Source organism: Sus scrofa, chromosome 6, assembly GCF_054392235.1.
Source record: "Sus scrofa isolate SSC_HxYL_T2T_F1_AM1 chromosome 6, Sscrofa_HxYL_maternal_Yorkshire_Landrace_v2.0, whole genome shotgun sequence".
NCBI lineage: Eukaryota > Metazoa > Chordata > Mammalia > Artiodactyla > Suidae > Sus > Sus scrofa.
Window position 1 is genome coordinate 55,175,210 of NC_139388.1, and position 27,734 is coordinate 55,202,943.

Sequence of the window (27,734 nt, forward strand, 5' to 3'; positions counted from 1 at the left end):
CTAAACGCGATGCTGTTAAGTCATAATGATATTTTCCCGGCTAAATAATGGGGCTATTTTGGCTGCAGCCACACGTGAAGCATATGCCTCCAGATCCTCTGGCAGAGAATATATGAAAGAAAAGACAGAAATGCAGAGGAGAAATGCTGGTAGAGGTCAGGCTATGAGAGACCTCAAATGCCATGCTAAGGATGTCACGGCTTTCTTCTGAACAACAGAAAATAATCTAAGGGAGAAGCCCCCACCTTTGTTGTTACTGTTGTTTTCTAGCATTGATTCCCATGGCAGAAATTCCTGAGGGTGGCACCCAGCCATTTTTATTCATGGCAGTGTGTCAAGACAACCCATTTCCGGTAGGAAACACTACATCAGTGACTCTCTAAATGTGTAAGAATCCCATATTCTCACCCAGGTATTCTTTGGCTATTAAGTCGTAAGACCCAAGTTTCAAGGTGGAAGTGCCAGTGATTCTTAAAGCCTGATGTACATTAACTGCACTGAGCTTCAGTTACGATGACTAATCAATTCAATCCACCAGAACGATGACCACCTGAACCCAGATTTATGTAGGGAGTGGCAGACAGGTGAAAAGAATTGTCCTGTCATTCTGCTTTTTTTTCCTCCCATCTTCATGTTTTTTAATGTAAGTCCCAGAAATTAAAAAAAAAAAAAAAATCCATCTGTGGCTGGCCTTCTAATCCCACTGTTCAGTGCTGCTTCAGACTGTAATGACACCTACTTTCCAGGGACTGTGCCAGGCGTAAGTACATGTAAAAGAAACTGATTTTAAGCCTTTAGGGGGAAGTTTGAAAAACTGCAGTAAAAACTGAAATAGTAGTCGATAGCATTTATTTATTTATTTACTTATTTGTGTCTTTTTAGGGCCACACCTGTGGCATATGGAGGTTCCCAGGCATATGGAGGGGTCTAATTGGAGCTGTAGCCCCTGGCCTAAGCAACAGCCACAAAACCATCAGATCCCAGCCGCGTCTGCAACCTACACCACTGCTCAGGGCAACATCGGATCCTTAACCCACAGGGCGAGGCCAGGGATTGAACGTGCGTCCCCATGGATACTAGTCAGATTCTGCTGAGCCACGATGGGACTTCCAGGTAGCATGTAAACTGACACTATCCCCTGTGCCAAGCACAAGTGTTTACATATCCCCTTAATGAATCCACCCAGTTTCCCCGTGAACAAGTGTCTCTACTGCTGTACAACAAATTACTCCAAGAATTCATGGCTTTAAAGAAAACAGTAACTAAGCACAGTTTCTGCAATCCGGAAACAGCTTACCTGGGTAGTTCTGGCTCAGAGTCTCTCGTGAGGTTTCCGTCGAGGTAAGGGCCGAAGCTGCGGTTGACTAAAGGCCAGAACATCTGCTTTCAAGATGGTGCATTCCTGTGGCTTTTGGCTGGAGGCCCCAGCTGCCGCCCAGGGGGACCTCTCCAAAGGGCTGCTCTTAACTGTGAAGGAATGCAGAGAGACGACCCCTAGGCTGCAACTAAGGGAAGGGAGGGCTCTAAACTGGGCTTGGAGAACAAGATGCCCTTCTCAAATGTAGCAGGTATGGGAGTCTGGTGGAAAGCCTCGCCGTAGCACCCATTTCTCCCTGCCTTCCTTGTTACAAGAGTCCTAGAGCTGCTGAAGTGCCACCTTCGTCTCCGCCCGCAGCAGTGAATTAAGGATCCGAGCCCTCCAGGAAAGACAAGTCCTGATTGGTCAAAGGCTGAGCCAATCATGATGCTCTTTTTCCCAGCAAGTGGCATGTGACCACGTTCTGGCCAATGCCAAGTGCAAGGAAGTCTGCTGGGAGGCCGACGGAAAAGATTTTATTGTCTCTTGAAGAAAATTAGGAACAGTTGGTCCTCTTTTCCGCCTTCGAAGCTGCAATTGGCCCGGGTGGTGACCATCTTGGACCGTGAAGGGAATCAGCCTCCAAATTCAACCTGCCCAGGGCGGGGAAGAGAGATGCAGAACCTGAGTCTTTGGTGTAATCGCCAAGCCCCTATATTAACCAACACGGAACCGCACCACCATTGGAATCCTTGCTGCATAGGATAATACATGTCAGAGTTTTAAACCATTTTGAATTGGGTTATCCATTTGTTGCAGCCAAAACACATCTAAACTGATATTTGGGAGGCCGGTTTTCTCACCTGATCGTAATCCAGACTCAATTAGGCATGGGATGGGGTAAGGGACAGAGACAGAGGTGGCAAAGAAGAAGGTCCATATAAAGGGTTTTTTTGTTTTGTTTTTTTGGTCTTTTTGCCTTTTCCTCAGCATATGGAGATTCCCAGGCTAGAGGTCCAATCGGAGCTGTAGCTGCCGGCCTAGGCCAGAGCCACAGCAACGCGAGATCCAAGCCATGTCTGCAGCCTACGCCACAGCTCATGGCAACGCCGGATCCTTCACCCACCGAGCAAGGCCAGATATCGAACCCTCAACCTCATGGTTCCTAGTCGGATTCGTTAACCACTGCAGCACGATGGGAACTCCGATATAAAGGTTTTAAAATAAGAGATGAACATATTTAAGGGGAAGACACCCGCCCCAAGTAAGACTTAAAGACTGGAGTCGTCACCACTGCGGACTCCTCAATTTTGCAAGAAAAGTTTTTCCAATGCAACTCTCTGAGAGGTGAGGCAATTGTACTGAGGCAGATCGCTGTCAGCCTCCAAGTGGGATTCAGCTTAAAGTGACAGGTTATTGAGTCCAAAAGTCTGGCCTGGGTTCACAGCCATCCTGGAATAGCTCAATTAAAATTGTTACTTTTCTCTCCTATTTTGTTTCTTCATCTTGATGGATGCAAAACTCGTGTTGTATTTGCTAATAATCCTATTATTTCCATTTCCTTTTAACAGTGCAAAAGTTTTGACCACGTTGAAGCTGCTTCTTTTCCCTCCTCTTAGTGCTAAAAATAAAAAAATAAAAATGCGATTGCAAGACTTTGCCTTGAAACTCTGGGCTGTTTTAGGCTGGTAACAAAAATCTCAGCAACAAGAAAGCAAATGTTCCCTCTTCTGCAGCTTGTGAAAATCAGACTCTTTGCCTCATGAAAATCTCTTTGTAACTGTATTTCTAATAAAGTAGTCTCTTAAGACGCTTAGACTTCAAAAATTGATGTTGTTCCAGGCTTTGAGAGCCCCCATTAATCTGCCGTATTAGTTTGCGTGGGCTGCCATAATAAAATACTACAGACAAGGTGGCTTAAACAACAGACAACTTTTTATCTCATATTCTGGGAGCTGGAAGTCCATGGTCAATGGCTGGCAGAAGGTGGTTTCTAGTGAGGCCTCTCTTTTTGGCCAGCGGATGAGTGGCCCCTTGCCGGGTCCTCAGATGAGCTTCCCTCTTTGTGCACGTGCAACGCTGGCGTCTTTTCCTCTTATCAGATCACTGCGGCTCGGGTCCTGCGTTGCTGTGGCTGTGGTGTAGGCTGGTGGCTACAGCTCCGATTGGACCCCTAGCCTGGGAACCTCCACATGCCGCAGGAGCAGCCCTAGAAAAAGCAAACAACAACAACAACAACAACAACAACAAAAACCCTCTATTATTGGAGTTCCTCGCTGGCTTAGCAGCTAAGGATCTATTGTTGTCACTGTTGTGCCTTGGTCACGGCTGTGATGTGGGTTCAATCACTGGCCCAGGAACTTCTGCGTGCCACAGACTCCACCAAAGCAAACAACTTTATTGCTAAAAAATTTTAACTTTTGCAAGTTGTAGTAGCAATATGAAAGATCCCTGATCACAGATCACATAACAGATATAATAATGAGGAGTTCCCGTTGTGGCTCAGTGATTAACGAACCCGACTAGCATCCATGAGGATGCAGGTTCGATCCCTAGCCTCGCTCAGTGGGTTAAAGATCTGGCATTTCCATGAGCTGTGATGTAGGTCACAGACGTGGCTCAGATCCTCCATTGCTGTGGCTGTGGTGTAGGCCAGTGGCTACAGCTCTGATTCGACCCCTAGCCTGGGAACCTCCATGTGCCACAGGTGCGGTCCTAAAAAAATATATATATATACATATATTTAATACATGTTATATATTATATATTGATTATATATAATGTATATATTAGTGAAAAGGTTTGAAATTTGCAAGAATTTGCAACACAGAGATGTGAAGTGAGCAGATGTTGTTGGAAAGTGGCACCAACAGGTTTGCTTGACCCAGAGTGGCCAGAGACCTTCCGCTTATGAAAAATATAACATCTGTGAAATGCTCTAAAGCTAGGAGGCCTGTACTGGACATGGTGGCTCCAGAACCGCATCACACTTCCTGGATTCACAAAGATAAGAGCCTCTGGGAAACACACCTTGCCAGTCACCGGTGGTGCCTCAGCAAAAAAACACCAGCCTGTCCGTGCCTGTGCTTTCCAAAATATGACAGAAGCATCAGCGGCAGAGTCTCCATTTCAATTTCGCTTTCCAAATCTCATGCACATATGTCAGACTGGCAGAACCCGGGTTTCAAGGGAAGAGAGGAAATAGAGGTTTAGCTTCCCAGCCTCTGTTCGTATGGGTACCAGAAGGAGGAAGTCTCAGATGGCGAGCAAAGGCATCCACCATCCAAAACCCCTGGGACATTTTCTCTTCGGCTTCCTACATCCAGGGGGAAACCCACAGCCGGTCTTTCCCCGGTGTAGGTAGTCCCGCTTTGCAGAAGAAGGTCCAGATAACCTCTGGTTTCTTCATACCTACTTTTCTACCAGCACCTAGGTGGAGATTTAAGATCTCAAGGAATATCCCCCCTCATCCTTGCCTGTAGGCAGAAATAATTGAGAGTGAGAAAGAGATACAGGAGAAAGTGACATGATGGCTTGATTACTGAATAACAAGCAAGCCGGGCCCTATGGATGTGCCATGGCCTCTGCCTCCTTTCTACTGCTCCCAATGGAAACAGCTTCCACTTTGGCTGCACAGATTCAAAATAACAACAGCTTGGATTTCTTGGGGCTCAGTGGGTTAAGAACCCGACACAGTTCCGTGAGGACGTGGGTTTGATCCCTAGCCTGGCTCGGTGGGTTAAGGATCTGGCGTTGCCTTGCAGGTCACAGATGTGACTCAGCTCTGGCGTTGCTGTGGCTGTGATGGAGGTTGGCTGCGGCAGCTCCAATTGGACCCCAGGCCTGGGAACTTCCACATGCCACAGGTGCAGCCCGAAAAAGGAAAAAAAAGAAGAAGAAGAAGAAAAAAAAAAAGTGAAACATGTAGGATAAGACTTTTCCCACCCAGAAGTTCCTCTGTGGCTCAGTGGGTTAAGGATCTGGCATTGTCACTGCTTCGGCTTGGTCACTGCTGTGGCATGGGTGCAATAGCTGGCCCAGGAATTTCCACATGCCGTGGGTATGGCCAAGAAAGGAAAAAAAAACGTTTTGTTTTGTTTTTTTTTGAGCTTTGCAACTTTTTTTTTTAAATTTTTTTCCCGATGTACAGCATGGGGACCAAGTTACACATACACGTATACATACTTTTTCCTCCCGTTGTTGTGTTGCGATGTAAGTATCTAGACATAGTTCTCAATGCTACACAGCAGGATCGAAAAAAAAAAGAAAGAAAAAAAGGTTTTCCCCATCCAAACTTAGCCCCTGGCAGGACAGGAGATTCTTTTGGCCTTCAATTCAGTTTTGTCCCAAACTGCCTAGCACTGGCTATTTGTCCTGTTATGACTAAAATGATGCTCTCCCTCTCTCTCTCTCTCTCTCTTTTTTTTTTTTTTTTTTTTTTTTTTTTTTTTTTTTTTTTTTTGTATTTTTGCCTTTTCTAGGGCTGCTCCCGTGGCATATGGAGGTTCCCAGGCTAGGGGTTGAATCGGAGCTGTAGCTGCCGGCCTACACCAGAGCCACAGCAACGTGGGATCCGAGCCACATCTGCGACCTACACCACAGCTCATGGCAACGCCAGATCCTTAACCACTGAGCGATGCCAGGGATCAAACCCGCAACCTCATGGTTCCTAGTCAGATTCATTAACCACTGAGCCATGACGGGAACTCCATCCCCGCTCTCTTTCAACACACCATCTCCCTCTTTTTCTCCCTCTGGGACTCTCTCTTTCTCTCTCCCTGTCTCACTCACACACACACCAGGAGAAATAAATGATGCTACAAGCACTCAAGGAGCCAAGGAAACAGGAAACAGGCGCATTTCCTTGCGCCTCAGGAAAAGCACAAGGATGGGATAGGAGGAAGGAAGTGAGGCTTGTTTGGGGAGAATGTGACTTAGATGAGTGTGACGTTGAACAATTTATTTAACCTCATGCATGTTTCTCTGGTTTCTCCCATAAAAATAAATAAATAAACAATAGTATCTGCCACCTTAGAGATGTTAGGAGCCCCAAATGACCTTAAAAGAGTGTGGGATAGAATGTTTAAGATCTCGGACTTCATAATCTGATGCTCAGTCCTCCCCCAGCTGTGTGGCCTTGGACACGTCACTGACCCTCTCTGTGCCTCGGTTTCCTCCTCTGTAATAGGAGAACGGTGGCACTTGCCTCAGACAGCTGTTGAGGGGATAAATGAGCTAAAAGATGTAAAGTGTTTAGACCAATGGCCCACTCAGAGTTGCATTCTCCGTAAATGCTAGCAATCATGGCAAGATTATTTCCTCCAAGTGGGACTCATGGTTTTGGTTTTTCTAAACGAAACTCTAGATTTTATTCTAATTTCACCAATTTTTCCATTAATGTCTTTCTTCTCCTTCAGGATATAATCCAGGATAATATATCACGTTTCGTTTTCATTAACTCCGGAGTCTCCTTTGTGACAGTTTCTTAGTCTTTGTCTTTCATAACCTTGATCATTTTGAGGATTGGTGGTCAGATATTATGGAGAAGTCCCTTGATTTGGATTTGTCTGAGCCTTTCTCAGACTTGGGTTATGGTTATGTGGGAAGAAAGCCCAGAGAAGTGAAGCACCCTTCTTAGTACATCATATTAGGAGCTACATAATACCTACATGACGGCAGTAGCGATGGTAGACTAAGCTATCTGACCCTCATGAGAGAAGTGACTTATAAGCTATTACATCTGCCATTTGCATTCTTTCTTCCTACTTAAGCAGTCATTTCTTTGCCAAGTAGAAGTGGACTTGATGATGGTTTGCTATGATTTCTATGTGCGTAATTTAGCCATTTCTTGGAATGTAAGCAAGAGTCTATTTAAACTCCATCCTACCTTGGTTGGACTGTAAAAGCTAGCTATGTATGTGATTGCTCCTGGCCCTCTTACCGCTACTTTTTTTTTTTTTTTTTTTGCTTTTTTTTTTAGGGCCACACCTGCAGCATATGGAGGTTCCCAGTCTAGGGGTTGAACAGGAGCTGTTGCCACCAGCCTACACCACCGCCACAGCAACATCAGATCCAAGCCACATCCACAGACTACACCACAGCTCACAGCAACGCTGGATCCTTAACCCACTGAGCAAGGCCAGAGATCGAACCCACAACCTCATGGTTCCTAGTTGGAATCGTTAACCACTGAACCACGACAGGAACTCCTGGATCTAGATGTTTTTTAACGATGTCACTAAAAATTTCTGTCCATCTACTGGCTATGCTTTCCTATGTGTTGGCCTCATTCTTACACAGCCTCTCTACTCAGGGTAAAAAGAGGACCCCCTGCAGCTCCACACTCAGATCCCTTCAGCTTAGCAAGCCCAGCAGAAAGAAGTGCTGTCTTCCCCAGAGTTCCAATAAAAGTCTTCATCCTGGTCCTCCTTGGCCTGCTCTGGGTCATATGTCTAAGACTCAAAAAATCACTGAGGGAGTCCCTCTCCTGGCTCAGCAAAAACAAATCTGACCAGCACCCATAAGGACACAGGTTTGATCCCTGGCCTTGCTCAGTGGGTTACAGATCTGGCATTGCCATGAGCTGTGGTGTAGGTTGCAGAGGCGGCTAGAATCCTGCATTGCTGTGGCTGTGGTGTAGACCGGCAGGTGCAGCTCCGATTGGACCCCTAGCCTGGGAACCTTCACATGCCCCCTGGTGCGATCTTAAAAAGACCAAAAAAAAAAAAAAAAAAATCACTGAGGCATGGGGTTGAAATACTCTGACTGGCCAGGCTTGGGTCACATGTGCAGCCTTCCCCCAGTCACTGTGGTTGGAGAGTGAAGGGCTCAGATAGGCTGGGACTGGGCCCCTCAGTTCCCTGGAACCAAAAGAAGGTTGGTTTCCCAAAAGAAGCTCCAGGTGCTGTTACCTGGAAAAAGAATAAAGTAGAAACCACAGAGTCTTCATCCACAGATGGTTATTAATCGTGTTGCAAATATTTGCTTACTACCCAACAGTTCCCCCCTGGCCTCGCTAGTCACCCTAGCTGATGCCTTCAGAGAAATCATGAAGAAACAGTATGGCTAATACTAATTAAGACATAACCAAGTCAGAGTTCCTGACGTGACTCAGTGGTAAACAAACTCGACTCGTATCCATGAAGATGAGGGTTCAGTCCCTGGCCTTGCTCAGTGGGTTAAGGATCTGGCATGGCCATGAGCTGTGGTGTAGGGCACAGACACGGCTCAGATCCCACATTGCTGTGGCCGTGGTGTAGGCCAGGATTGTAGCTCTGATTTGATCCTTAGCCCGGGAGCCTCCATACGTCACGGGTGTGACCCTAAAAAGACAGAAAGAAAAAAAAAAAAAAAAAGGCATAACCAATTCACTTGATAATGACTACTTTTAGAGTCTCACAGGGGAAACTTTGCCCCAGGGTGGGGAAGAACCTAGACGTCTCTTGGAGAGAGCAGCTCGAACTTCTGAATCAGATAGAAGTTCAAATTCCAACCTCACTCACTTATTCTTTCATGCATTCACCAAAGGAAACTTCTTGGGCGCCCATGACCTGCCAGGTACTATTCGAGACACCGGGGACACCGTTGTGAGCCAGATAAAATCGCCGTCCTCCTGGATCCGACATTCTCCTTAGGGAGGTGGATGCGGAAGAGAAGAGACAGATGATAAACAAGTGGACAGAGAAATAAATCATCTCAGATCCAGCAAACACGGTAAAGAAAATAAAGCAGTGTGTCCTGCTAGCGAGACAGTGGGGACCGGATTTGCAGTGGGTGTTAGGAAATGCTTTTGGGGAGGGTTGATATTTGATCAGAGCCTTGGATAATGAGATGCAGGCAGCCATGAGATAATCTGGGTAAACCTCTGAAAAGGAGTAACACGTGCTAAGGCCCTGAAGTGTCTCACCCGAAGACCTGACAAAAGCCATTACGGATCGCTGTGACGTTAGGTGAATTCCTTAGCCTCTGTGCACCGCTGGGAAATGAGGTTGATCACACTAACCCCTCACGGTTGCTATGAGGATTCAGTCAAACCAACAATTATAAAAAGGCAACTGTGAACACCAGCTATTATTTGGGCAATACAATTATTAACTTGAGAAGGACAGAAAGGGCCTGAAAGGTTAAAAGGATGAGAGAAAGGGGCGTGGGTGGCTTATCCTTCCAGAATCCAAAGCTCAGGATACAGTATGAGGAGAGCCCTGAGAAAGGGCTTCTGAACACGACTCCAGAATATCCTGGATACCAATACTAATTAGCATTATGTTAATAGCTTCGGCCATTTATGGAGCACCTAAAATATGCCAGGCACCTGCTGTCCATGGGCCCCTCCGGCCCTGGGGCAGGCAGTATTCCTAACACTTAGATTTTACAGAAGCTCAGAGCCAAGGATCACAGAATCTGGAGCAAAGACAGCCAGGAGGCCAGGAGAAGCCCAGCCACCCACTACCTGATGACCTTTGGCCAGTCCTCGCCTCTGCAGTGGGGTTGCAGGGGCAGGACAATCCCGCCCCACCCTCCATCGTCATCATTCTCCCGGCCTGGAGGGGGCTGGGAGGGGAGGCAGTGAGAGGAGAGCGAAACCCCAGAGCCCCTTCTCCAAGGACCCTGCCCAGCCCGCTCCCCACCCACCACGGCCACCAAGGCAGCGCTAGAGAAGATCACACATCGGGCGGTGACCTTCCAGCCCACAGTTGGACCCAGAAGCCAGGGGGTGGTGGAGGTGTGGCCAGGGAACGAGAGGCGTGGCCAGGGCGGGGGCGGGGCCAAGGTCTCTTCACTGTATGGTCTGAGAGACCTCACTCCTGACATCACCACCTCACCTGCGCGGCACAGGGTGGACAGAACGCGGCATGCGGTGTCCTCTGGGCGCCGGCTACGGCCACAGCCCTGCCTGGAAGACGCTGCTTCTCACAGGTACGTCAGAGACACGGGCTGCACCCAACAGGTTGGGGACTAGGAGGGGACATCCCGCGTGTGACTCTCCAAATCAACAACGCCCCAACTCTGAGCTCTGACTTGGGTCGGTTTAGAGCCCATGCAGCGCGGGCACCCGGTGTGCACGAGAGCTCTTGAAATCCCCAAAAGGCCGTCCAGTTAACCCCTTTTACAAAGGAGGAAAATGAGGCTCCGAGAGAAGTGGGATCGTTCACTCAAAAGCCTGCGGCTGGCAAAGGCAAAAATCAGAATTCAGGACCCCTCCCCAGCCCCTTTCCACTAGAGCATCCTGTCTCGCCCCAGGTGGCCGCATCTAATAATAATTTTAAATAACAACAACAATAGTAATAACGGTCATACTGTAAAGAGATCATTGTGACTGAATCCTTGCATGTGCCAGCCTGTTCTAAGGGCTTCATTGCAGTAACATTTAATTCTTAACCCCATGAGGCAAGGACTATATGATTCCCGTTCCACAGAGGGAAAAACCATGGCACAGAGAGGTTATGGGTCTTCCCCCGGCCACACAGCTTGGAAGTAGCAGGAAGAGGATTTTAAACCCAGATGGTCTAGCCACCAAAACCACCACACTTTCCAGAGACCACATGCATCCACCTCTCAGATAGTAAATTATGTCTTTTTCCGGATCTTAAAAGTCTGGTTCTGTGTCATTTCAAAACCCCAATCTCCACCCAGTTTAAGGCCTCGCCTCCCCCCACCCCAGCTCTGGACTGGGTCAGAGCGCAGTGAGACCCTGGTGGGACGTGGTGGGCCCCGTTCCTATTCTTCTCTTTGTGCTCTAGCTCCCACCCAGAGCTGAGGTCCGTGGCGCCCCAAGGCCGTGGGCAGAGGGGGGAAGGCCAGGAGGGGGCAGAAAAGTTTCCACTTGGCTGCTGTCATTGTAAGGTGGGGACGTGACCTTCTGTGTGACTAAGGAATGATGTTAGCTCTCTGCGTGGGGACCGACCCAGCAAGTCATCTCCCATGAGGGTTTTTGCTGGGACAGCCTCCAGCGGACTCTCTTCAGAGGCATCTGCACTGGCTCAGCGGAAATTCCTGGATGCCTTTGTTGTCCCACCAAATGCTGGGGGGATGGGCCATTTCCACCCAGCACCCCCCCTTCCTCCGCCCACACCAGCCTCTTCTCCATCCCTCACCTGGAGTCTTATAGGTCCTGCTCACATCTCCAGCTCTCCAACTGATTCCCTTAGAGCCACCGTCACTTGGCAGGGGTGGAAGCCAGCCCCACCCACACCCCTGGGGAGGACCCCCCGATTCTTTCTCACCTCTCCCCCAGGAAGCGTCACCCTGCACCACCTTCTCCCCTCCAGGAACACATGGTCTCCCTTCCCAAGGCTGGAGGGGGGCGGGGTTGGGAGCAGCTGGTGCTGGCAGAACCAGTGATGGGTAACCTATTGGCTAGACCTCTGCTGTGAATGGGGGGTCTTGGCATCTGTGATTTTGTTCTCAGCCTCTGGAATCTCTGGGGAGATTTCAAGACAATGGGAGAGTCAGGCTTACCATTTATAAATATATATATACACACACACATATGTGTACACACACACACATATATATACACACACTGTGATTCAGGGAGTGTCCTGGACTCAAATGGGGAAAAACTGAATCGTTTTTCTAATCTGATGAAAGGTTGGAGACGAAATGAAATGGCCATGCTCCTGTCGAGTACAAGTCCTGGAATCTTCTCTAAGTTTCCAGATCTGAAATTCCATATATATGCTTTATATATTTCATATGTTTTATGGGTATTCCATATAGAGGGTATTATAGTATTATGTAGATCTTATATATAAGTTACACAGACCTTACATATGTTACATATAAGATATTTAGGTATTCTATGTATATATGTTTTTTTTTTTTTGTCTTTTTAGGACCGCACCCTCGGCATGTGGAAGTGCCCAGGTTAGGGGTCAAGTCAGAGCTACGGCTGCCAGCCTACACCACAGCCACAGTAACATGGGATCCAAGCCGGGTCCACAACCCATGCCACAGCTCACAGCAACGCAGATCCTTAACCCACTGAGCAAAGCCAAGGATCGAACCCACATCCTCATGGATAGTAGTCGGGTTTATTACCACTGAGCCATAATGGGAACTCCTATATATATGTATTCTAATATATATATATCCTAAGTTGCACTGTCCTCAGCCCTGAAAATTCCCAATCTCTTTGAACCTCAAGCGCTCCTGTGAAATGGTCACTATCAACCACCCTCCTTGATGAGTGGGTAAACCGAAGCTCAGAGCCCAGAAATAATAAGCGGCAGAGTCAGTGCTATGAACCCAGGTCCAGCGACCTCACAGTCTACAAATGAGACTACAATCTCACGCCAGCTGGAGTAAAGATGGCTAAGATGTGAGGCTTTCCTCTTAAGATGCCTTAGGGACAGTCCCCGAATAACCAGGCACCTGTGGCTGAGTCAGAGTCAGAACCTGATCTCCAAATGCCCACCCCGTGAGCTGGAATCTTCCCCTTCGATCACTTATTCAGCAAACACGTCTGGTGCCTGCTCTGTGCCCAGCCTGTGCTGGGTGGTGCTGGGGACACAGCAGTGACCAAGACAGCCCCAGCCCTGCCTTTGTGGAGCTCACAGTCCAGAGGAAAGACAGACTTATCTCCGGACAGGGATGACCCAGAGTGGGTGGGGCAGGAAGGGGTGCGGGGAGGGAGACCCAGAGGAGAGGGTTCAGTCTGAAGCTAGGGAGGTGGTGACTGGGGGAGGACCTTTCAAAGCTGTCAAAATCCAAATAGGACCTCAGAGAGATAGGACATCAGCTATGCAAACTGCATCCCTGCGCTTTTTGTTTCATAAAAGCAGAAGCTGGTGAAACTTTTCCATCGAGATGGAAACACAAAACCCTGGGCAGATACTTGGATAACGCTTTATTCCTGTCACTTTTGCAAAAGCTCCCATCACCTCAGCTAGTCAATTAAAGTCCCTGCCCAAACACGGCAGTATCTATTCCCAAGCACACCTGAGGGTCAGGGAAGATTTCACACGGGTGGGATGCCTAGGCCAAAACTTGCATCACAACTATATAAAGAGCTGGGGGGAGGGAACAGCATTCTAGGTAAGGGGAACAGCATGCACAGGGCCTGGAGGCCAGAGCAATGGCACAGAGTTCAATCTGATTGAAGGAAGAGTGGTGAGAGAAGCATGAAGACGTAGCAGGAGTGGCAGGTGGAAGAGTCTGCACCCTGTCCTGAGGGCACAGGGGAGCCATGGAAAGTTTATGAGCAGGAGAGTAGAAAAGTCACACCAGCTGCCAACTCAAAGAGGAAAATCAGTGGAGGTGGGAGGTGGACCGTGAGCACCCCCAAGGAACCCCTGTGGTGGGATAACTCCCAACTCTCCACTTATGCCCTTGGCTCTGAGACTCACACTTGCCGTGTTGCAGTTTCCCTGCCTGCAAAATAGAGGAGCGCCAACCTCAGTGTTGTTGAGGGGGTCGCTGGGATGATGGGTGGGAGAGTTTGGCAGTCTTCATCATTAAGCCAGCATGCGGGTGTCAGCAGATCACCAGAAGCTGCCTTCTGAGACCACACACACACACACACCCTCCCATAGCACATTTGTCACAGATGGTGCCGCCACCTGCTCTGGGCGTTGTTCTGACCACTACTTCTTTTTTTTTTTTTTTTTTTGTCTTTTTTTGTTGTTGTTGTTGTTGTTGTTATTGTTGCTATTTCTTGGGCCGCTCCCGCGGCATATGGAGGTTCCCAGGCTAGGGGTTGAATCGGAGCTGTAGCCACAGGCCTACGCCAGAGCCACAGCAACGCGGGATCCGAGCCGCGTCTGCAACCTACACCACAGCTCACGGCAACGCCGGATCCTTAACCCACTGAGCAAGGGCAGGGACCGAACCTGCAACCTCGTGGTTCCTAGTCGGATTCGTTAACCACTGCGCCACGACGGGAACTCCTGACCACTACTTCTCATTCATTTATGATACTGCCTTTTTTTTTTTTTTTTAACCCTAAAGGCGTATTTACAGTACAGCCAGGCCTTGCAAGTGTGAGGGCAAGAATGACAATAATGATGATAATTACAATGTCCAGCATTTATCTGGCGCTCACTGGTCTAAGCCCCTTATAAGCATTACATCAGGGCTTCTGAACATCAGCCCTGCTGACATTTTGGACTCGATGACTCCTTGCTGTTGGGGGGCTGTCCCGTGCACAGCAGGATGTTAAACAGCATCCATGGCTTCTCTACCCACCAGAGGTCAGTAGCACCCCTAAGTCGTGACAATCAATAAGATTCCCAGACATTTCCAATGTCCCCTGGGGCAGGGGCAAAATCATCCCTAGACATTATTATTATTATTATTATAGATGTGATTATTCTCATTTTATAGATGAGGAAACCGAGGCTCAGAAAGGTTAAGTCACTTTCCAAACGTCGCCAGAGCTAATGTTTTGGGCCGTGCATGCTGGCAGTCCAGTTCTGCAGCCTGCATTCTGAACTGTATGCAAGACAATTAAGACCCTCTTTAGGGAGTGCTTGCTGTGGCGCTGTGGGTTAGGAATCCGACTGCAGCAGCTCGGGTCAGTGCAGAGGCATGGGTTCGATCCCTGGCCCCATGCTGTGGGTTAAAGGATCTGGTATTGCTGTAGCTGTGGCTTGAATTCATTCCCTGGCCTGGGAAATTCCATATGCCACAGGTGCGGACATAAAAACAAACAAACAAACAAACAAAAAAGAACCTAGTTTATATTTATTTCATTTATTTAAACTTTACTTGATTTTTGAATTTTTGAATAATTAATTCCAATGCTCCAGTCTCAACAATATAAAAGCCTCTGTCCTCCCTTCCCTCACTTCCTAATTTCCCTTCCCTCCCCGCCCCACGTGCCCCGATGACCATCTTTTTTTTTTTTTTTTTGTCTTTTTGCCTTTTCTAGGGCCGCTTCCCATGGCATATGGAGGTTCCCAGGCTAGGGGTCTAATCGGAGCTGCAGGCGCCAGCCTACACCACAGCCACAGCAACGCCGGATCCGAGCCACGTCTGCAACCTACACCACAGCTCATGGCAACGCGGGATCCTTAACCCCCTGAGCAAGGCCAGGGATTGAACCCACAACCTCGTGGTTCCTAGTTGGATTCGTTAACCACTGGGCCACAACGGGAACTCCCCAATGACCACTATTTTATATATCCTTCCAGACAGTCTTCATTTCAAGGAAATGAAAATACATATTTATTTTCTCCCATTTTCACCCCAAAGCTAGCACACCATATAAGGGGTTCCCAGCTTGCATTTGTGTCTTAACTATTCACCCCAAGTTCTTCCGCCTCCTTTGGTATGGCTGTATTGTCCCATTGTGTGAATAGACCATAGTTTAATCAGTCCCTTGTAGATAAGCAGTTGGGTATTTCTAGGCTTTTTCATCACAAACAATACGTGGCAGATAACCCTGTGCCTGAGTCATCATTTCATATTGGAAGGTGAATCTATAGAACACATTCCCTGATGATGACTCATAGGGTCAAAGGATGTGGGGATTTTTTGGTGTGAGAGACTTTGCCAGACCAGCTATGACTAAAAAAAAAAAAAAAAAAAAAAAAAAAAAGACTTTGCCACGCTGCCCTCTACATGCCCTCTACATGGGGTCCTGCCAGCTGCTGTGTGAGAGCTTCCCTTTGTGCTCAGCCTCACCGACACACGTCATCAAATGTTTGGGTCTTTGCCAACCTGACAGGTGAAAAGTATAATCCTGGTTTGTCTTAATTTGCATTTCTCTTACTATGAGTCCAATTGAATATCTTCCCTATGTCAAGAGACGTTTGAATTTTCTTTTCTCAATCTTTTTTTTTCTTTTTTTTTTTTTTTTTTTTTTTTTTTTTTTGCTTTTTAGGGCTCCACCCTCAGCATATGGAAATTCTCAGGGCAGGGGTCGAATTGGAGCTGCACCTGCTGGCCTACACCACAGCCACAGCAACGTGGGATTCTTAACCCACTGAGCAGGGCCATAGATCGAACACATATCCTCACGGATCAAACACACATCCTCATGGATATTAGTCAGATTTATTACCACTGAGTCACAGTGGGAACTGCTGAATGTTCTTTTCTAAGAGCCGCCTACCCATATCTTTTGAACATTTTCCTCTTAGGTTGCTGATTTTTTTTTCTTTTTTTTTTTTGTCTGCACCTGGGCATGTGAAGTTCCCAGGCCAGGGACTGAATCCAAGATACAGCTGCAACCTATACTGCAGCCACAGCAACACTGGGTCCTTTAACCCACTGCACTGGGCCAAGGACTGAACCCACGCCTCCCCAGCAACCAGAACCACTGCAGTCCCCAATCTTTAACCCGCTGTCCCACAGCAGTAATATAACTCCTGATATTTTTCTTATTGATATCTAGGAGCTCTTTCTTTCTTTTTTTTCTTTTCTTTTTTTTGGTCTTTTTGCCTTTTCTAGGGCTGCTCCTGTGGCAAATGGAGGTTCCCAGGCTAGAGGTTGAATCGGAGCTACAGCCGCCAGCCTACACCACAGCCACAGCAACTCAGGATCCAAGCCGCATCTGCAACCTACACCACAGCTCACGGCAACGCCGGATCCTTAACCCACTGAGCAAGGCCAGGGACTGAACCCGCAACCTCATGGTTCCTAGTCGGATTTGTTAACCACTGCGCCACGACGGGAACTCCCTAGGAGCTCTTTATATATTAGTGAAATGGCCTCTTCATCTGTGATAGCAGTTGCAAATAATCTTTCCTGGTATGTTACTATCCTTTTGATTGTGTGGGTGTTAGGTTACTTTTTAACTTTGCAAAAGTTTCTTTTTATTAATAAGTCAAAATTTTCAGTCTTTTAGGACTGGAGTTGATGTTCTTACTGCCATAGTGATCAGTCCAGTGAGAAGCATGAGAGTGAGGTGGGCATGCGTGTGGGGCCTGCAGCCAGACTCCAAGGGTTTGCCTCCGTGCCCTAAGCAATATGGAAAATTAATTCGAGGAAGCGCAAGACACAGGGGTAGGGATTACTCTGGACAGTACAGTTTCGTGGCTGAGAATTTTGATGGTCTGGGCAAGGATCACAGCTCTGCTGTGTACCATCTATGACATCCTGGACGAATGTCTTAAAGTGTCTGAACCTCCCTCCCTTTATCTTTAGTAGGGCTATAATAGCTGCATCGGTCAGGGTGGAGGCAAGAAGCAGATGGTCTATTCAAAGGGAGTGAGGAGAAGGGTTTCACATGGAGACTATTGATAGAGGTGGAGACAGAGAAATGAGAACACTGACATGGGATTAAGCAGCACCCAGGAGTTAGCAACAGCAGGAAGCTATTACCCCCACTGAACTAGAAGCTGTAAAAAGAAGAGCAGACTCCAAGATCCCAAAAGCCTGGTGTGTGGAGAGGGTCACCCAATAGGACCTTTAATAGAGGGACCAGGGCGGATGGAGCAGGGAGGGAGCCGTGGGACCAGGGACCTCAAGGTCCCTCCGTCCTACCTCCGATCTTGCACCACAGCTCCCGCTGGCAGAAGCCAATCAGAAACAAAAGGCCAGGGCTCCCCCGCCTTGCAGGTCAGAGAAGTCAGCCTTTCGGGAAGCAGAGCAGAGCAGAGAAAGGTGGAGGGCGAACCTACACGACATCCAGGATCATAAGTGCTCTGGGGGACTGATGTAGGAATAAGATAACATGTGTTCAGGGCGTTCCCGATGTGGTGCAGCAGAAACAAATCTGACAAGCATCCATGAGGATGCGGGTTCAATCCCTGGTCCTGCTCAGTGGGTTGCGGATCCAATGTTGCTATGAGCTGTGGTGGAGGTCGCAGATCCGGCATTGCTGCGGCTGTGACATAGGCCAGCAGTGGTAGCTCCAATTTGACCCCTAGCCTGGAAAATTCCATGTGCCACAGGCGGGCCCTAAAGAGCAAAAAAGGAAAAAAAAAGAAAAAAAAGATAATACGTGTTCAACACTTAGGCAGTGTCCGGGTTTAGGAGGTGCTCAAGGAAAGTTCCTTTGAATTTCTACTATTATTGTTATTACGTTATTATTATTATCATTACTGTTGTCATCATCAGCTGTGGATGACTCATTCTCACCAGTTCAGGAAGAGTTACTTGCTGGGCAGCCTTCGGTCTCATTGCTCCCCTGTTCTCCCCTCTCCCTCTCACCCCTCCCAAGGCAGCCTGCTGGCATTCTGTACCGGCCCTGCCTCCTCAGAGCTGCCCTCCTCTGCGTCTCTGGACCCCTTGACTGAAGGAGCTGATGCCCACCTGCCTGTCCCCAGAAGCCTCGGGGATGTTCTTTCCACCTCTTGGTTCCGAGGGCACGAGGCCCGGCCAGAAGCCATGATCTTCTCCCCTAAGGGCTTCCCAGGGCCCGGCCACACTGGCCGGGAGACGCTGGACCCCCAAGGCAGCCTGATCATCAGAAACGTGACAACTCAAGACGCAGGCAGCTACACTGTGGTGCTGGAGACCAGCAGGGGACGCAGGAGTGCGACGGAACAGATACATGTCAAGGGTGAGTGGGGCCCCACGGCGGGAGGGGCCGAATTCCCAGTCAACAGGGCCCACAGGACTCATTCTATGCTCATCACCCATCACTCCCTGGCAAACCACCCCAGATCTTAAAATAGCCATCATTTCTTTTACTTGGAATTCTGCTTCACAGTTAGCTGATTTTAGCCAGGCTCACTCATACGTCTGTGGTCAGCTGGGGAATGAGTGCCCAGGTCCAGGATGGCCTCCTTCCCATATGTGGCAGTTGCCGGGCTGGCAGCTGGGGCAATGAGGGTCATTGGGTCATAAACCCTCTCACCCTCTAGCAGGATAGTCTGAGTTCATTTACTCAGCAATGGAAGAGAAACAAAAGCAGAAGCTGCAAGGCCCCTTGAAGCCCAGGCTCAGAACTGGCGTGCCAGCCCTTCTGCCATATTTTCTTGGCCAAAGTGAATCACATGACCAGCCTTGCTCTGAGGGGAGAGATAAAGGCTCTGCCCCTCCCCCTCTGTCTTTTAAGGCCACACCTGAGGCATATGGAAGTTCCCCAGCTAGGGGTCGGCCTGCACCACAGCCACATCTGTGACCAACACTGCAGCTGGTGGCAGGGCTGGATCCTTAACCTACTGAGGGAGGCCAGGGATCAAACCCACATTCTCACAGACACTATATCAGGTTCTTAACCCACTGAGCCATGACAGGAACTCCCAGGCTCTGGCTCTTGATGAGAGGAGTTGCAAAGTGTCATGGATGTTTTTGTCATCTCTCACACTTGCCAAGAGAGATGCATTAAATATGTGTTCATTATCATGTGAGGAAGGGCAGGGGGCTCTGGTGGCAGCCTTCAAACTCACCTCTGTCCTTATGAGCTGTGCAGCTCTGGACTTGCACTTGCACATCTGAGCCAGAAAAACAAAGCCCTGAGGTTAACCAGACCCATCCTCCCTAGAAGGTAGTTTTGAGAGGTATTTGTCTTCTAGGGCTTCCAGAACAAAATACCATAGACTGGGTGGCTTAAAGAACAGAAATTTCTTTCTCACAGTTCTGGAGGCTGGAAGTCCCAGATCAAGGTGTCAGCAGGTGTGGTTTCCTCTGAGGCCTCTCTCCTTAACTGCAGATGGCTGCCTTCTCACTGTGCCCTCGAATGGCCTTCCTCCTGTGTGTGCCCCCCCACCCCATGTCTCCCTGTGTGTCCAAATCTCTTCAGAAGAAGACACTGGTCAGAAGGCATGAGAACCCAACCTCATGGCCCCCTGTTAGCTTAATCACCTCTTTCAAAGCCCATTCACCAACTATAGGCACTTTCTGAGAGACTGGGGGTTAGCGCTTCAACATATGAATTTGGGGGAAGATGAGGGAGAGACATATTCAGTCCATAGCAGAGACCATATCATCAGTTAGGACTCACAGTCAGCTGCTCTAATAAAGACCCAAAATAACAGTCTTAAACAAGATCTATCTTTCTCTCTCTACCCCTGTCTGTCTGCCTCTCTCTCTCTCTCTCTCTCTCTCTCTCTCTCTCTCTCTCTCTCTCTCTCTCACACACACACACACACACACACACACACACACACACACACTCACGAGTAGTCTGGCATAAACAGTTCAGGGATGATACAGTGGCTTCATGGTGGCCAGACCTAGGCTCCTTCTAATTCTTCTGCCATCACTAGGTTCTGTCCCACCTGTGAGACCCAAGACAGTTCCCATCATATCTGCATTCCAACCAACATAACAAGAAAGGGAAGAGGAGTGAAGGTGCCTTCCTTTTAAGGTCCAACACAGAGGGGGCTCACATCCTATTGGCTGGGAACTAGTCACATGGTCCTACTTAGCTCTGAGATGCTGAAAATGTAGTCATTATCCTGGGCAACCACACACCTAGCTAAAATGTGGGATTCTGTGACTAAAGGAAGAAGTGGAGAAAAGATGGCGGGAGATTCCCAGAGGCAGGGATAGCTGAGCAGGGACCTGAAGGCTGACCAGGATTTTGCAGGTGAAGCATTGGGGAAAGAGCCCAGCCAGAGTAAACCCCGGTAAGCATGAGCGAGTGGTTCCAATTGACTGACCCCTCGCTATGGACCAAACACTGGGGGATTTCACAACAACCAGAGAAAGAAGATGCTCTAAGCACCCACTCCCTTGCACGAGTGGGAAAACTGAGGCTTGGAGAGGTGACATCAACAACCTGTGGTCTGGTAGAAGCAAAGGGCCAAGCTAGGATTCCACACCACTCTCTATGATCCTGGAGCTCACGGTGCCTCTCTAGCCCGGCACCATCTCTATGGTACAAGCAAAGATTGAGCGAGGAGGCTCCGAGCCCAGCTTCCTTCCACACAGAGGATTTTTTACCTCCACCAGAAGATGAAAGGGTTGCTAATGTCCATTAGTCTGTGCGTCTGTGATCTGAAGGCCAGTTTTTCTTCTAAAATCCTACCTCGACCTTTGCCTGTGCCATGCTCGGCTTAGCGCTTCTGCAAACTCTGAAACCAGAACCACCTGCATTCAAATCCCTGCTCCTCTACTTAATTTGCCAAGTGGCCTCAGCATCCTCATCTGTGCAGTGGAGTCACAGCCAACCCTCCTCCATCACAGGAGTGTTGTGAGAAACAAGTGAGTTCATCCACGTCAAACGCCCGGAACAGTACCTAGCACACAGTAAGCCAGTGTAGCCATGAGGGTTTCAAGGGACTTGACGTCTTTGAATCTTTTTCTCATTAAAAGGAGAGTAGCAATAAAAAAAAAAAAAAATCTACCTCATAGGGTTGTTGTGAGGATTAAATGAGTAAATCCAATGGCTTTCAAGCTTTTTTTTTTTTTCTTTTTTCTTTTTTAGGGCTGCACCTGTGGCATATGGACGTTCCCAGGCTAGGGTTGAGTCAGAACTGCAGGTACCAGCCTACACCACAGCCACAGCAACACAGGATCCAAGCCAAATCTGCGACCTACATCACAGCTCATGACAACACGGGATCATTAACCCACTGAAGGAGGCTAGGGATAGAACCCACATCATCCTCATGGATACTAGTTGGGTTCTTAACCCCCTGAGCCACAACAGGAACTCTTTGAGCTTTTTTACTTATTTATTTGTTTGCTTTTTAGGGTCGCACCCTCGGCCTATGGAGGTTCCCAAGCTAGGGGCTGAATTGGAGCGACAGCTGCCAGCCTATGCCACAGCTACAGCAACGCCAGATCCAAGCTGTGTTTGCGACCCACCCCACAGCTCATGGCAACGCTGGATCCTTAACCCCCTGAGCGAGGCCAGGGATTGAACTCACAACTTCATGGTTCCTAATCGGATTTGTTTCCACTACACCATGATGGGAATTCCCCCTTGAGCGTTTTTAATCATGACCCACACTGAGAAATACATTTCATATCATGACCCAGTATCCCATATATCCACACACCACATGTCACTGAAAGACAAGTGTCACACATTAACGATTATTGCTATGAGTAATGATATTTTCTATTATATTTCATTTCATGTGGGGTTTTTTTTTTGGGGGGGGGGCAGTGCCTGAGGCTTGTGGAAGTTCCCAGGCCAGGGATCAAACAGTAACCAAAGCCTCTACAGTGACAATGCTGGATCCTTAACCTGCTGAGCCACCAGGGAACTCCATCATTTCATGTTTTAAATGCTAATTACAACCTCCTAAATGATTTCACCCAAGCATGGGTCTCACTGGCCACATAACAAGCCATGAGATAACCTGTGTTTAGAACGGTGCTTGGCTCATAGTAAGAGTCCAGTCTAGGTGGCTGTTACATTGATTCTTGTTTTCACACCTGGTGGGCTTCTACTCCTCCTGCAAGGTTCAGCTCAGGCACCACCTCCTCTAGGGAGCCTTCCATAAGTGCTCTGATTGGACTTACATTTTTTTCACTTATCATATTGCACTGAAATTGGAAATCGATTCCACACAGAAGTCTCCAGCACTCACCGCAATGTCAAATTCAAATCCCAGCTGTGTCTCTCTCTGACCATGAGGCCTGGCCCTAAGAAGCCTCAGACCTGAGTCTTTCACCTGAAAACAAAACAAAACAAAACAAGAACACACATGAAAAGAGAGCTGTGGTGAGGCTCGTGTGTGCAGTCTGCAACGAGCCTTCCCAGCAGCCAGTGGCTCAGGCACTAAGCCTTGGAGTCCTCCTCGACCCCTCTCTCCCACCCACACCCAATCCGTCAGTAAATCTCATGGGCTCTGCCTTCAAAATAATACAGAATGTAGAAGTTCCCATCTTGGCTCAGCAGTAGCAAACCCCATGAGGATCCATGAGGACTCAGATTCAATCCCTGGCCTTGCTTAGGGGGTTAAGGATCCAGCGTTGCTGTGAGCTGTGGTGTAGGTCACGGATGTGGCTCAGATCTGGCGATGCTATGGCTGTGACATAGGCTGGCAGCTGCAGCTCCAATTCAACCCCCCCCCCAAAAAAGCGGGTGTGGCCCTACCAAAAAAAAAAAAATCCAGAATCCAACCCCTTCTCCCAGCTCCTTGACCTTCACCCTGGTCCAGCTGCAGGCGGGGAGCTGGGGTATTTATAAACCAGTCAATGTCAGCCAATGTGGAAGTCTCCCACTCCCTAGAGCTCTGGCAGAGTGGGTTCTGGCAGCCAGCAGACACCCTGAGCAACAGCTGCAGTGCTGGCCATTGGAGGAGCTGAGGGTGGGGACATCAAGAGCTCTCCTACATCCTGTGCCTGCAGCCACACCGGGCACAGACCAGGCACTGCAAACACACTTGTTTGTGAATGAATGATCGAACGAATGAGTGGATGCCTCCGGGATGAACAGAAGAAGGGCTCAGTCTCCCTGAGCCGTCTCCACCCACGTGACCTTGCTCCCTGTTTTCACAGCCAGCTCCAGTGGGGTGCCGCTGATGACATTCCCGGGGAACAGTCAGGGTATCATCCAGAGCGAACTCAACTACTCGGTGATCCTGCAGTGGGTGGCTTCCATCGACCCTGAACCTGTGCTACGATGGACCCTCAACGGCTCGCTTTGTGGGACCGGGAAGAAAATGATTATCCAAAGGTTGTCCTTGAAGGATCTGGGCACCTATGTATGCTTGGCAGAGAATAGTGAGGAGGTGTATTTCTCCCAGCCTGTGACGGTCATGCTGCCACGTGAGTTTCCCCATCCTCACCCCCGACCCCTGCCCCCTTGCTCCTCAGTGGACAGCTTTCTGATTCCATTGAGCCATCTGTTGTAAGCAGTTCTCTCTGAGACCCTTTATAGCCAAGACAGCATCCCAGTCTTTTTTTTTTTTCTAGGGCTGCACCCACAGCATATGGAGGTTCCGAGGCTAGGGGTCAAAGTGGAGCTGTAGCCACCTGCCTACACCATAGCCACAGCAAGGCCAGATCTGTGTCTGCGACCTACACCACAGCTCACAGTTACATGGGATCCTTAACCCACAGAGCGAGGCCAGGGATCGAACCTTCGCCCTCATGGATACTGGTCAGATTCCATGAAGGAACTCCAGGCATCCCATTCTTTCATCCTCCTGGTAGAGTTGGGATTATTAACCCATTTTACAGATGAGAGGCTGGAGCCCAAAGACACAAACTCCAATGAAAGCTCAGGGGAGGATCTGGAGCCTGCTGCCTGGGTCTTGGCTCCAATCATTTGCCGGCTGTGTGAACCTGGGAAGCCCCTTTACCTCTCTGAGTGCTCAGGACATGCCAGAGAAAAAAATGAAAGTGATAATATAAGCACAAATTCCAACTGGGAATTGGAATTTGAATTCTGGCACCACTACTTCCTGGCTGTGTGGCTTTGGACCACTGCCTTGACTTCTCTGTGCCTCCATCTCCTCATCTGTAAAACTGGGAGAACATGAGCACCCAACCCAAAGTGTAGTTGTGTGCAGTCAGTGCAATAAGCAGGTGAACAGTTTAAAAGGAGAGCACCCAGCACTCCTGAACACTAGTGAGGGCTCAAAGAACATGAACCAGTATTGTTGCTATGATCAGCATTTTCCAAATTATTCTTAATCTTGTGCCTGTTACTGTACACAAAAGCGTGTCTGGAGGATCAGGCAGCAATAACAAGAATAGCCAGTCATTGGGATGAGAAAAGTCATTTGGGAGCCAAAGTGGGATTGCATTTCTACCCCTGTGGCTTCTTGGCTGGGTGACTTGGTACAAATGATGTCCCTTCTCTGAGTCTCAGTTTCCTCCTGTGTATAAAGGTCTGATTTGCAGACCCCTGCAAGTTTGGAGCTGAAATAGTACATATAGATGAGCAGAATGCCTGTCAAGTGCTTTAAATAGCAGCCTATTGTTTTGTGTTTTGGTTCATGGAGGATGAGTGGAGTGGAATGAGCTGGACGGGCGCAGAGGGCTGGCTGCCAGTGGGGGTAGATATCTAGGCAGCAGGGACACACGAGCAAAGGTCCAGTGCACAAAAAGGGCGAGCATGATGGAACACTGGCTTGGCTACACTGCCCAGGGCCACCTCCTCTTCCTGGCCAGGGTTCAGTGGGAGCTTCAGGATTTGTTTTTAAAGGGACTGACTGGGAGAAAAAAAAAATTGAAATCTTGGAACATCTGGTGACCTTGATATGGTCATTGAGAATGAAGTACTTCCGAGACCCCCCTTCCTCATTCCTCCACTGTTTAGGAATCATCCACCCACAGTTACTGAGCACCTGCTATGTGACTGGCTCGTGCTGGGCAGTGCTGAGGATATCCGGGGATAGAGACAGCCCTGGCCTGCCTTCATGGGACTCCCAGTCCAGTAGGGGACAGCCCACAAACAGTAATGACCAGAGTGGGCACGGCGAGGGTGGGAGAGCTCAGAGGGTGGTGGGTACTAAGGGCATGCCTGACCCAGCAAGGGGATCGGGTAGGGCTTCCTGGAAGAGGGGACATCTGAGCTGGTACTGGGATACATAGGAACTGTCCAGGCCAAGGGGGAGAAAATGGCATAAATGGCATTCCAGGGGCACAGATAAAGGCCTGGAAGTGGGAGGGGGGTGAGCTTAGAAAATGGAGTAGAATCCAATGAGGCTTGGCTATAAAGGTGGCAGGTGGAAAGAAATGGGGCTGGCCAGGTGGCAGGGCCTCAAAGGCCAAGGTGAGGTCCTGGGGGAACCATGGCAAGGTTCTGAGTAGGGGAGGAACAGGGAGAAGCGTGAACTTTTCAAAGACCCCTCCAGCTTCTGCGTGGTGGGGAGATGGGAGGGGAGAGACTGGGAGACTGGGACCAGAGACCAGAGAGGAGGCTGGGGTAGAGACCCAGAGGAGGCAGAGGGGCAGGGGGAGTGGCAGGAGTGGGGGGCATGGAGGGAGGGTGTCTTCTCCAAACTCCCCCCTTCTCGGTCCCCAGAAGCCAACGTGGAGCCCACAGACCCTGTGCCCATCAAGCCGAACCCCACTTTCTCCCTGTCAGGAGGATCTGCCATTGCCCTCATCGTGGTCACATTAGTGGTGATCATGTCACTGGTCGTACTCTCGGTCTACACCTTAATCCACGACAAAAGGTACCTGCCTTCCCTCACTCCCATCCACTCAGCAGCCCCAAGGCCCAGAACTCGCTCTGCGGCAAGACGGAAGCCAAGCCAACAGCCCGTCCCAAGGAGCTTTAAGCTCATTTCAGAGAGGATGACACTGACTCCCGATGGGCCCATCGGACTGGTCAGTTCCCAAAGCGGCTCAGGGGAACATGAGAGGGTTTGGGTTTTTTTTTTTTCCTTCCAGCTCTGTCACTTACTGGCAGTGAGGCCATGGCCAAGTCACTTCTCCCCTCTCTGTGCCTCAGTTTGCACATCTGCAAAATGGGGGTCATAATAATAGCCCCTGCCTCCCAGGGCTGTTGTTTGGATTCAGCAAGCTAGTATCTCTAAGGCCTTTAAAGCCCAGCCTGGGGTGTGGTCAGCACTACAATCATCCCTTCCACACAGCACTGTCGAATGCCCACTGTGTGCCAGGCACTCGGGATACCGTGGCCCCTGAACCCCCCACAGCATCCTCTTCACTGTGGTTCCAATTTCCTGGGATCTCGGTCCAGTCCCAAAAATTCTCAACCCAGTATGGTTCTTGTCCTCACTTTCTGAATGATTAGAACTAAATCTCAAAAGATATCCATCAACTTGCCCAAGGACATGCAGCTGACATGCCCTGAATCAAACTCAGATCTAACTCCAAAGTCATATTCTTAGAGGGAAAAGCTGAGTAATCATGCTGGTGCGAAAATCTTCCACCCGAGCCCCCGGTGTCCCCGCCTCTATGAGCGGCAGGAGGGGTCACTTCCTGTCCTCCCTGCCATCTTGGCCGATGCTGACGTCATCAGAAGGAACCAGCCTTGTCCAATCAGCTGTGGCTTTGGAGATGAGGTCATGAAGACAAGCATGGCCATCCTGACTCTCCTGGTGGGGAGGGTCAATCTTCAGAAAAGAGGGCTAGGAGCTGGAGGACGTCCCACACACCTCTACCACCAAGGGCCCGGAGAGAGCCCCAGGGTTTGCAGCTAAGGCCACGGACCCTGAAGCCAGGTTCCTTAGGCTTATCCCAGCTCTGCCACCTGCCAGCTTGTGGGACTTTGGGTGACCCCTTTGAGAGCTCTGGGTCCCATCTGTAAAACAGGGATAATAGTAATCTAACACCCACCTCAAAGAGTAGGGGCCTGGATGCCATAAGATGGTGGGAGTAACGTGCTGTAAATAGTGCTTGGCACATAGTGAGCCTTCAGTGAATTTTGGCCACATGTGTTATTATTATTGCCATTACTGCTGTTGTTTTATTATTTCTCTCTCTCTTTGTCGTAGGTCTGACTGACAAATCGGTGAACTTTTTGGGGATTTTTTTTTTCAGTTTAAATAAATTGAAAAAAATTTTTAAATAAATAAATCTAGACAAAAAGAGAAATTGAAGTTCCTGTCGTGGCTCAGTGGCTAAAGAACCTGACTAGCATCCAGGAGGACTCGGGTTGGATCCCTGGCCTCGCTCAGTGGGTTAAGGATCTGGCGTGGCCATGAGCTGTGGGGTAGGTCGCAAATGC

General features: G+C 49.0%; 2 protein-coding genes across 9 annotated transcripts in view; one reads left to right on the forward strand and one right to left on the reverse strand.

The window, feature by feature from the left end:
• Window positions 1-27,734, reverse strand: part of LOC106509492 (cell adhesion molecule CEACAM5) — a 118,176-nt gene that overhangs the window by 51,865 nt on the left and 38,577 nt on the right. For 6 of the 7 annotated variants that reach the window (XM_084961151.1, XM_084961149.1, XM_084961153.1 and 3 more), the window contains exons 2-3: window positions 22,675-22,758; window positions 1,298-1,950 (exon numbers count right to left, since the gene is read on the reverse strand). The gene's annotated coding sequence lies outside the window, so the exon portion shown is untranslated. Of the gene's footprint in view, window positions 1-1,297; window positions 1,951-22,674; window positions 22,759-27,734 lie in introns of those variants that run through there. The other variant, XM_084961154.1, reaches the window with a different exon arrangement.
• On the forward strand, window positions 10,061-27,601 carry IGSF23 (immunoglobulin superfamily member 23). 2 transcript variants are annotated; one of them, XM_003127218.4, is made up of 5 exons: window positions 10,061-10,213; window positions 18,405-18,746; window positions 23,588-23,857; window positions 26,064-26,217; window positions 27,502-27,601. In XM_003127218.4, the coding sequence occupies exons 1-5, from the start codon at window positions 10,150-10,152 to the stop codon at window positions 27,509-27,511; spliced, it is 840 nt and encodes a 279-aa protein (XP_003127266.2). In that variant the 5' UTR covers window positions 10,061-10,149; the 3' UTR covers window positions 27,512-27,601. The 2 variants fall into 2 exon arrangements, with proteins under 2 accessions (XP_003127266.2, XP_013850411.1); XM_013994957.3 differs by lacking the exon at window positions 26,064-26,217.

Excerpts from the sequence above, each read along its gene's own strand:
- IGSF23 (XM_003127218.4), top strand. The coding sequence starts at position 10,150 with ATGCGGTGTCCTCTGGGCGCCGGCTACGGCCACAGCCCTGCCTGGAAG. Across the intron at positions 10,214-18,404 it reads GAAGACGCTGCTTCTCACAG|GCAGCCTGCTGGCATTCTGT; the intron begins GTACGTCAGAGA and ends ACCCCTCCCAAG. Across the intron at positions 18,747-23,587 it reads GGAACAGATACATGTCAAGG|CCAGCTCCAGTGGGGTGCCG; the intron begins GTGAGTGGGGCC and ends CTGTTTTCACAG.